This window comes from Colias eurytheme, chromosome 13 (genome assembly GCF_061535395.1).
Source record: "Colias eurytheme isolate Ceu_HAF_F1 chromosome 13, ilColEury1 Martin Lab GWU primary, whole genome shotgun sequence".
NCBI classification, from domain to species: Eukaryota; Metazoa; Arthropoda; class Insecta; order Lepidoptera; family Pieridae; genus Colias; species Colias eurytheme.
In genome coordinates, this window is record NC_142992.1 from 6,746,839 (window position 1) to 6,757,074 (window position 10,236).

At 30.6% G+C, this 10,236-nt stretch overlaps 1 protein-coding gene across 1 annotated transcript; it reads right to left on the reverse strand.

The window, feature by feature from the left end:
* Window positions 1-3,891: 3,891 nt before the first annotated feature.
* LOC149903439 (membrane-bound acylglycerophosphatidylinositol O-acyltransferase frj-like) lies at window positions 3,892-8,079 on the reverse strand. The gene is made up of 7 exons (XM_090108348.1): window positions 7,840-8,079; window positions 7,309-7,580; window positions 6,888-7,039; window positions 6,600-6,814; window positions 5,504-5,689; window positions 4,986-5,118; window positions 3,892-4,092 (listed from the first exon to the last, which is right to left on the reverse strand). The coding sequence occupies exons 1-7, from the start codon at window positions 8,049-8,051 to the stop codon at window positions 3,892-3,894; spliced, it is 1,371 nt and encodes a 456-aa protein (XP_089964474.1). The 5' UTR covers window positions 8,052-8,079.
* Between the last annotated feature and the right edge of the window lie 2,157 nt (window positions 8,080-10,236).

Here is a 10,236-nt window from a genome sequence, read left to right on the forward strand (position 1 = left end):
AATGTACTTATGTACTTATATCTCAAATTAAAAAAAATATCATAAATAAATATCGCAAAAATACTTAATCACACCCAATATAGACTTCAAGTCACGTAACTATTCGTAACCGACTATAGTCCTTTTCACCTATGATGATTCCTGTGACACTTCATCGTGTTCCGAATTACGAATTTTATGTTTAAAAAGTCAAAATAATTTTAGTGCATAATATTTTTATTTTATGGCGGCATTATTACCAAAAATATAAAAATGAAACATCATAAGCTTATAAATCAAAAACAGTATCGTTTAGTTTAATATAATGAAAAATAAAATAAAATAACACAAAAATATAATACCTACGCAATTCGTGTACATGAAATGGATCGTTGAAAAATCATAGAGTTGGAAAATCATATAATCGGCGCCCATCTTGTGATCGTTTGTCAATCGAGTCAATCGTCTGTACGAGTGCGTCAGCCTTGTATACAAGTTGCATTTTTATATTAATACTTTACGTGGTATTCTGTTATTGATACTAATTGTTATTGTTGACTTTTTGTTGCTGTTGTTTGCTAAGTTTCCTTAGTTAATTGTTGGCGAAATGCCGAAAAAACTAATTTTGGTACTTTATTCAAATCGATTTCATTTCCATATAGAATATTATCGATTATCGGAAACAATTGATACGATTTCAGTAACCGACATCTCTACACGTGTCAAAAATCGATGTGTCACAGAAATCATCTTAGGTGGAAAGGACTATAGCAAACACCTAAGTACAATGTTTTCAGTCATAGGATGATGTATAGTGATTCAGGTTCTAGAACTAACAACTATTGTCGAGCCAATTTAATAGGCAACATTTGACGTCTATCAATTTTATCTTCGAAGAGAGGTAACCTGCTTAAAAACATCGATTAAAGTGAATTAATCGATACGGATTTGAAACATTTGTCAATCGAATTTATTAATTTATGATAATTTTTATTCACAAGTAATCAATGCATTCGATTCTAGATGTCATATTTCGATTTTTAGAGTAACGTCTCTACTCAGAGCGTCTCTAGTATTTAAAAAGAAAAAAGGTTTATTGACACAAAATTGTAGTGACGTCAGTTCTTCAATTCAGAAATTGTTTATTATGTTTAAAATGGTTTATCAGTAAAATGAAATCTTAAAATTACTTGTATCGGTCATTGTTATTATAAATATGTAGTTGTAATTGAAAAAAGTCAAGCAAATCTGCAGTTCTAACAAAACGAAATATCATGTTATTCTATGTCGTCGTTACTAGGTTATAGCTAAATTAGCTTGGAGAAATTTTTGCATATGTAGTGGTGTGTATATTACTCAGATCTTAGAGCGCGTTTCCACTATATCGTTCTGGCCTATACAAAAATGTTTCGATATCCTAACATTACTATTTAACTTTATACTTATTCCTAGCAACACTTTTGTTTTCAATAAAAACAAGTTTTTATTTGAAAGAAAATGGTTTTGACTAGGGATGTAACGATACATGATTTTGCCGATACGATACCGATACCGATATTTGTAGTAATGTATCGGCGATACCGATACCGATACCGATATGGATGGCTTGGTAGAAAAATAAATAGTGAATTATGCATAAAAAGTTACCAACATTTAACAGAGACAACTGTTAATCGTATTCTTTTACATAAAAATGCCAAATCAAAAAACAACAAAACCATTTATTTTAGTATTATTATTTTACGAAGTCAGTTAAACTTTAAGTACCTTTTAATACACATACAATCAGTACCTAATAAAAGTTTACTATTGGTAGAGTTTTTTCAGAAAACAAAGTGCGCACGCGCGGGCGGCCTCCCGCATCGTTCATTGGGCGCGGGTTTTTGAATTATTTGATATCAAAAAAATTGGTTGTTTGTAAAGTAGGTTTACGATCGAGATGTTTACGTGATAACATAATGCAGTGGCAGCGCTCGAGATGAAACGGGAGATCGGTCCGTCTCTCTCTCGTTATACCTGCGATCGCGCTCGTGAGGTTTTGGTGTGACACAAGTTTATGAACATGTCACCCGACTAAAACGATTTTAAAAACGTTATCACGTTAAAAATTAAAAAAATTCAAAATTATTTATTTCTTTCCTTTACATAAACAAATTTGTGATTGGAACACTCCTAGTAAGCAAATAAAATGCTTGTGTCAGGAGGTTCCGCTCTTCCTTAACACTATTACAGAAACAGAAATAAAACAATATGAATGAATACAATGCAAAAACATAAAAGAAAAAGAAAGAATTTAATAAAAAAATATCGGTATCGGTTGATTTATTATCGGCGATACCGATATATCTGCTTGCCGATATATCGGCCGATATATCGGTATCGGTATCGGTATCGTTACATCCCTAGTTTTGACTTTATAAAAAAAAATATATCATTCAATTTTACGTCCTTGAGCAAACGACAAGGCGACTACCGTGAAACAATAAAATATCGTGTCCATAATAATTTGTTTCATAATTAATATTTGACCATAATAATTACGAAACAAAACAAATAAATAAATCGTCACTTGATAGTGGAAAGTGGAAACACGCACAAAACCAGAATAAACCAGTTTACGCTGTCCGCAGGTGCCACGTGCAGTCGTTTGGTAGCGTTAGAACATAAAGCACATTTCATTCAAAAATTATAATTATTATGTACGTAGTTTAATTGATAAATTTTGTATTTGTTGATTGTTGTTATTATTTGTTATTATTGTTATAATATTTGTTGAAGTGAATTACATGTCCCGCAGCCGGAGGCCCCAAATGAAAACTCAGATGTACTTAAAAACTACATTTAATAGCTAAAATGAGACTTTTACACCCATGTCTGCACGATGCAGACCGGAGTTAAAGAATGAATTTATACAGTTTAATAATTATAAAGACGTAAGCTTGGATGCTATATAAGGGAAATCGCATCCACATTCTATTCCCGTGCGAACGGCGTATTCAGCAGTTTTGTATGAAGGCAGGGCCATAACTAGTGTTTAATTTGTGTGTAAGTGTTGTAACTTTATATTGTTAATTCAATATGGCTCCAGTGTTAAAACATGGTCGAGGCAAGCCTTTGACTTCTCAAACTAAAGAATTAAACTTTAAATGTCGTTTCTTTTTCAGGTTAGTAAATTTTTCATTTTAGTAACATTGTTAATGTAAAAGTTATATGTATGTTAAATGTGCAAATATTAAAATAAAGTCTCATCTTTTTCAGAGGAGAAACACATATAGTTTAATTTAAAATCCCTTATATATACAGGGTTACTTGTAAAACACCGGCAACCTCGCAGGACAAGATAGCTAACATCATAAGTAACAACATTTCGACTTTTGATAATTTGTTAGATTTTATTTTCATACAAAAATAAATATTCATTTAATTTTCCGTCTGAATATTATAAACTCTACGCCTCCCAAAAATTACGTAAACAAAAAGCGAACGAGAGGGGGAAGGGGGCGTCGCGTCGTCCATCCGATAATTAATAGAACATAGACTTACAAATGTAAGGAGAGTACAATAAAAGTTTAAAAAATCATTTAAAAATAATTTATTGCGTTATGCCAAAAGTCGTAGAACAAATGTTGTTATTTATGATGTTAGCTATCTTGTCCTGCGAGGTTGCTGGTGTTTTACAAGTAACCCTGTATAAAATAAAAACTAAAAATAAAATGTTGTTTTATTTTATTTGCTGACCATACACTACTACAAACGCAAAAATTTCTCCAAGCTAATTTACCTGTACGTTCTTGAATTTTGTTGAACTGTCAAATGTTGCCTATTAAAATGGCTCTACTATAGGTACCTTCGTGTAGGTGTTAAGAAATAAAAAGCGTTGTCAAGTTCCAAAATTTTATTACAGAAAACCGTTTATAAAGTTTGTTCGCCTCTCGTTTTGTAAATGGCAATTGCAGCCACCATTAACGCTAATAACACGAGGTGGAACACCCAAAATATAGAATTGTAATACCTTAAAACAACACTGGTGTCCCTTACTACGAAACACGGAGTCAAATAAATCAAGCAGAGTAATCTCATTATAGAAAAACCGATATCCCAAGGTAGTTTCATCTGAAAATAGATGACTACGTTATTAAAAAATATAGTATAGTAAATAGTATCTAATATTTCCGAATGTTTTAATATTTAGGTTTTTAAATTTTATTATTCTGTGACATTTGTTTTAATCAAAGTCTGTGAGTAATGGTAGCCCATGATAAACTTTGTAACTACTTATGTGACTTTGTAGGGGATTTCTTACGAAATATCGGAAGGCAACAGATTTTTAGTCTCTATACTTAGTAAATAGTTACTCTAAAGAATAAAAAAAACAATAGTACCTACACGTACACACTACGCATGTAAGTATAGTTTATTTATTTATTTATTTCTGAAACTTTATTCCTTCGTAAATAAAATTGACTCCTTGACTACTTCGAAAAAAGATAAGGCAGGTTTATAGCTGTTAGGGAATACTAATTAGTAATTACCTATCACTTATTTTTAATGACAGACTACCAACAATAGAAGTAAATTGGCTATGCATTTCATTAATGATAAGCTTAGATGATAAGTGATAACAATAATACTTACCAACTAAATGACTTATTAGTTATTCTAATACCAAAGAAATAGATTTCAGCAGGCAGGCTTAGATCTAGGTAGGTAGCGGTAGGTATTTAAAGTAGGTAGGTACAACTAGATCTTTCCTAACGGTTCTAATTTTCTAAAGTAGATACCTCATACCTTCCTATGTAGATATCACTAATTTCAAACAATATCAGTACCTAACTAAATTGTTAGCTGTTAGTATCTGCTGCAACTATAATTAACAATAAATATAAATACTGTTATGTACTTAGGTACATAACTAATATCAAAGTGCAAGTTTACTTTGAATACAATAACTAATTAGTTTATACGTATTATCATTATTCAATTTAAAAACGATTAAGAAAAATTACTGTTCCGGAAGTATCATAGAGTTCACTATATTCAGATTCAAGGTGAATATAAACCCAGAGTGTGGTAGAAACTATTATTTGTGGCAAAGTCGGGCTGCACCATATTGTCCAAGCAAAAAAGGACCAAGCACTTCTAAAAGCATAATAATTGAATAAATGAATAACTAACTACCAATAATACCAATATTATCTTCTTCTTATATATAAAAATGAATCGCAAAATGTGTTGGTAAGCGCATAACTCGAGAACGGCTGAACCGATTTCGATAATTCTTTTTTTATTATATTCCTTGAAGTACGAGAATGGTTTTTATGTAGAGAAAACGTAAATATGTACCACGGGCGAAGCCGGGGCGGACCGCTAGTAATTTATATAACATGAAGACGAGTGAAGAAACAATCTCCATATTATCTCTACATAGATTACCTTACACCGTAGTTGTCGCTTTAAATAGTAACATTATGTAATATATATGTAGTCTGAAAAAACATTCGTCCATCAAATTATAAATACTAACCGGACTTCTTTATTAGCTTTTAAACTGTTCTTGTACACATTGGCCCAAAACCAATAGCGCGTTGGCATATCCCAGCTTCGTACCGAGTCTTTCATTTTCGGTCCCATTAACAACTTCTCATTGTCAAAGCATTTTAACATTGAAAAGTTGTATTCCTCTTCAACGGCTGCATCAGAAGTTGTAGCTCTAGAAAATCAAAATAAATAAAATTCAAAGCTTGACTAATCCAGGCATCTTCCAACCGTCATTCACTAGTAGGTACTACCGTCTATCTCACAAGTCACAGGTCTACGTTACGTTGCATTTAATTAATTAGGTAACATTTTTTGATGCGTTTCAAAAGGTAAGTAGGTACCTCAGTTCATAACCTACGTAAATTCATACGATTTGTTTCTCTGAAGACTCTTATGTAGGTAGGTATATTTTTTCCTAGGCGGGTAGGATAAGTATATTCTATGTAAGGAAACCGTTGTCCGTTATGTACTATATATAAATCATCAAGTCATCTGACACAAAGTAATGTGTACTTACTTAACTCATTTTTTTATCAAATACCTAATAACTAGAATTCAAACGTTTAAATAATATACCTACCAAGGCGTTCCTGTAATTACCTAAGTATAATAATATTAATATATGTATCTTTCTACATATTTGGTTTGGTATATTAACGAGCTATATAATCAAAATTACTTTTAAATTGCATGCATAAATGTAAGTAATAAAATAATTATTTTTCGATACACTGAAGAAAATATTACAAAAAAATTCATTTAGGTAAATGCATTGAGATATATGTACTCCTAAATGTAACTACTTACACAACTATATCTGTAAGTATTGTTACAAAAAAAATAACCACCCTAATTTGAACTCTCAGGGTTCCAGTTCAATGAAGAGCAAAGTCTAGACTACCTGTCTTACCATTTCAAAAATAATATTAGTCATTTACTACCTTACATGTCATTTTTATGCCTATATCATAATCGGTGCCGTGAATACGTCGCAAAAGATGGGCACAGAGATGAAAACTTTGATAATATGTATTAGCTATTTATATATGGATTTTGGATATTAATTAATTATAAATACTTACACTATTTTCAAGAGGCTGAACCGCGCAGATGGTCCGTATCCCGGTATAGGTAAACATTTAGCGGGATAAACACCGAACCCAGATTCTGTACAAACGCTTGTGCATAACAGCATAGTGATTTGATATTTCAGAAAATACGTTATAAGATGTGGTATATTGTACAAGTAGCGAAAATCCGTGCCGTAATCGTCATAAAATTGTTGCTTGTAATAGAACTAAAAGTGTTGATAGAATAATTTATCTAATTCTCTTTTTTATAGACTAAGCTTAAATATTTATGAAACTCACCTCAGTGGAAAACTTTATTTGCAATAACAAATAACCAAGAGCACATATACACGCCTTTTTTAGTTTTTGTTCAGTTATTATTCTACAATCTCCTAACGTGGAAAAGGTAGAATTGAAATGATCTTCAAATATTTTCCACCTATAGTATGGTCCTAAAACGTTTAGGAACGATGAGTTTAGCTTTATCTTTGAATCCTATAAGATACGATTCTCTGCTCTGCCAAAATGAACTTTTTATCTGCATCTCTCTCGGGTATTTTATCCAGGGGCTTGGGAATTGGTATAAAACAGTGAGTAAGACTACTTTGAGATGAAAGTGTAGCTATATTTCTAAATATTATTCAAATGCAGATTAAATATACAAAACTTTATATAGGAATTATTTAATAGGATAATTAAATAGGTTAAAACATATACTAACCTCTATGTAATCCTATAAAATAATAAGCATACGTTATTATATCAACCGCAGATGGATCCGTAGACAAAACATCGTTATCGCCCATATTCATTTTTGTCATGCTCACTCTTGGTTCAGATTTTATTTTCTGGGCCATGTTTAGCTCAAAAGCTAGACCTACTAGCCTTAATGCTAAGGTTTGATGGACCCAAAGTACGTAATCGTTCACTGCATTTTGGTGCAAATAAAACAAATATAACCAGGTATATGCCATGCTTACTTGGTGTAAATATCTAAATAAAAAATACATTTTATGTTACGTGGTAAATAGATAGAAATGTAAACTTATCTTTATTCTTAATACAATTATAAAGGCGAAAGTTTGTATGGATGTATGGATGTTTGTTACTCTTTCACGTAAAAACTACTGAACCGATTACAATGAAATTTAGCACACATATAGAGGGTAACTTGGATTAACACACCCTAAGCATGTAAAGTTCATAGTAAATTCTAATTAGAACGGAACCATTTAGTTATAAACTTTGTTACCTTCTATCACAGCATTTTAGTATGACTATGTTTCCCCACACCAAAAGCACAGTATGGTATATTTGATGCCCGCATATTAAACACGCTAGTAATATTCCTAGGCCAGTTCCATAATTTCGTTTCATTGTTATATCATCTATTCTTTTGTAGTAACTACCGATCGAAATGCATAAGAGTAATGAAGAATAGAATATTACTGTATCCACTACCATTTTATAAATACAATAAAAATGCTCATAAAATGAATAAACACAAGAAAATTAATCATAAATTTTGTTCACTACTAGATTATTTATATTTAATTTTTATGTCATTGTGATGTTCCTGATATGTCATGCGAACACTGGTGATTGATCAAATCTTATTTCAGATAAACAATAAATACGATTTATGTACAGGTAAAGATTATCTATTGGCATTTTACACAGGCATTTTAATAAATAAAAAATATTTAAAAATTATGTCTTACTATTAAATTTATGGTGATAAACATTATAAAGGGGTGAATAATTAAAACACATCACTGATTAAATAAACAATTTACTACATATAATGTAGGTTCACAATAAAAATATTTTCTAACAGAGGTTTCTACAATAACACAATGTCTGATGCAGATTTAGCTACTTACACTTGTCCTATACGCTAATACAAAAATTACCCAATATCTAAGCAATGTATTGCATGGAAGTAAGTGCACAATAAGATAAAAGTATTCAAAAATAAAAACAAAATATATAGTTAAATGCAATTTCATCATCCACACATTATTACTTATTTGGCATAGAGGAATGTTAAGAACTATAGTTCTGACCTTCAAATTAATATATATGTAACATCATATATAGTATATTATTTTAAAAGGTCACAGTATGAATATTGGAAGATATTTTGTGTATACAAAACTCAAATTATGTGATTCAACACAATAAAAACGTGTAAAAATATAACACAGATATAAAGAAAAAATATGTATACAAAAATCATGGACGTATAAAAAAAGACGGACGGTATATCGCCTAAACATTGAGTGAAGCCTAGTAATGGCGGCGAAACATCCATGTGTGTGTGCCATGTTGCCATGGCAACAGCTGTCCTGTTGACAATGGCGGCTGTATTTTTTTCTATAAATTTTGCCGTAATAATTTTGTCATTAAAACATAAAAGAAATAACTTGCTTCCCTGTGGAATGTAATCCCTCGTGTTTTGTTATTTAAAATTGTACTGTTGCGACACCATTTAACCACGCAAGACGGCATTTTAATGTTTTTTGTGAAACAGTGACGCAGTTAATCAGTCGGTAGTTCACGATGTAATGGCGGCCGACTAGCTTACTATGGTGAGAGTGTGTGCGTGTTTATTGTCTTTACACGATCGCTAGCTTACTATGGTGGCTTCACGTTGTTTGTTCGTAATACGGCGTCCGTCTTTTTTTATACGTCCATGACAAAAATATAAACAATTCATAAGCAAAAGCAGTGATATACATTGATATAAAATTGTGAAGAAGTCGATCTAGTCAGCATTGTCTACAAAAGAATAAAATGATTACATCACACTTCTCACCAGCTAACCTATAATACTGTTAAACCACTATCATTAATTCATCTACACTCAATCAATAATCCCGTTTTTAAATTTAATTGACTAGCATCTAATGTATTTTATATCCTATTGAGATAAATCAATCACATTTTCTAATTATAAATTTCATTTTCACAATAAACATACATTTTAGACGAAATGTGAAGCATTAATCCCACTTTTAAAGACAATGATAGTTAGTACACTTATGCAATACCATTAAAATTAACATTTACTATCAAAGTATGAAAGTTAGAAAATATATCATATTATTGACGAAGCTACAAACTGTGATGTATTTTTTTTAATTTGGATGTAATAAATAGATAAGTTAAAAACATTATAATTTTGATATTGAGTGAATAGTTCTTAAAATGTTATATGAAATACACCTAAACATTCACCAGTTCTAGTTTTAAATACACTAAAGTTAATATTTATATTTAACCTTACCTTATAATAAATATATAACAGTGTGTTGTGAATAGATTTGTTCCTAATTTGAGTATTTAAATTGATTGTGTTGTCTTAGAGAAATACAATTATAATAATTTATTTTAAGTATGTTATGATAGTAGGTAAAAGCATGTGGTTTAAAATACTTAGAATTAAAATACTATTGTTTTGTCTTTCCTTGTACTTATAGAAATCAAACTATTAAAACACATATATATTGAAACACAAGTTCAGCCCATGAATAATAAAATATTTTCATAACAAAGTTCATAAATTATGTATTTATATAAAAAGTCTATTCTTACAGAATTTCTTAACACTATATTATTTTCATCTTAACTATCATCTATGCTATTT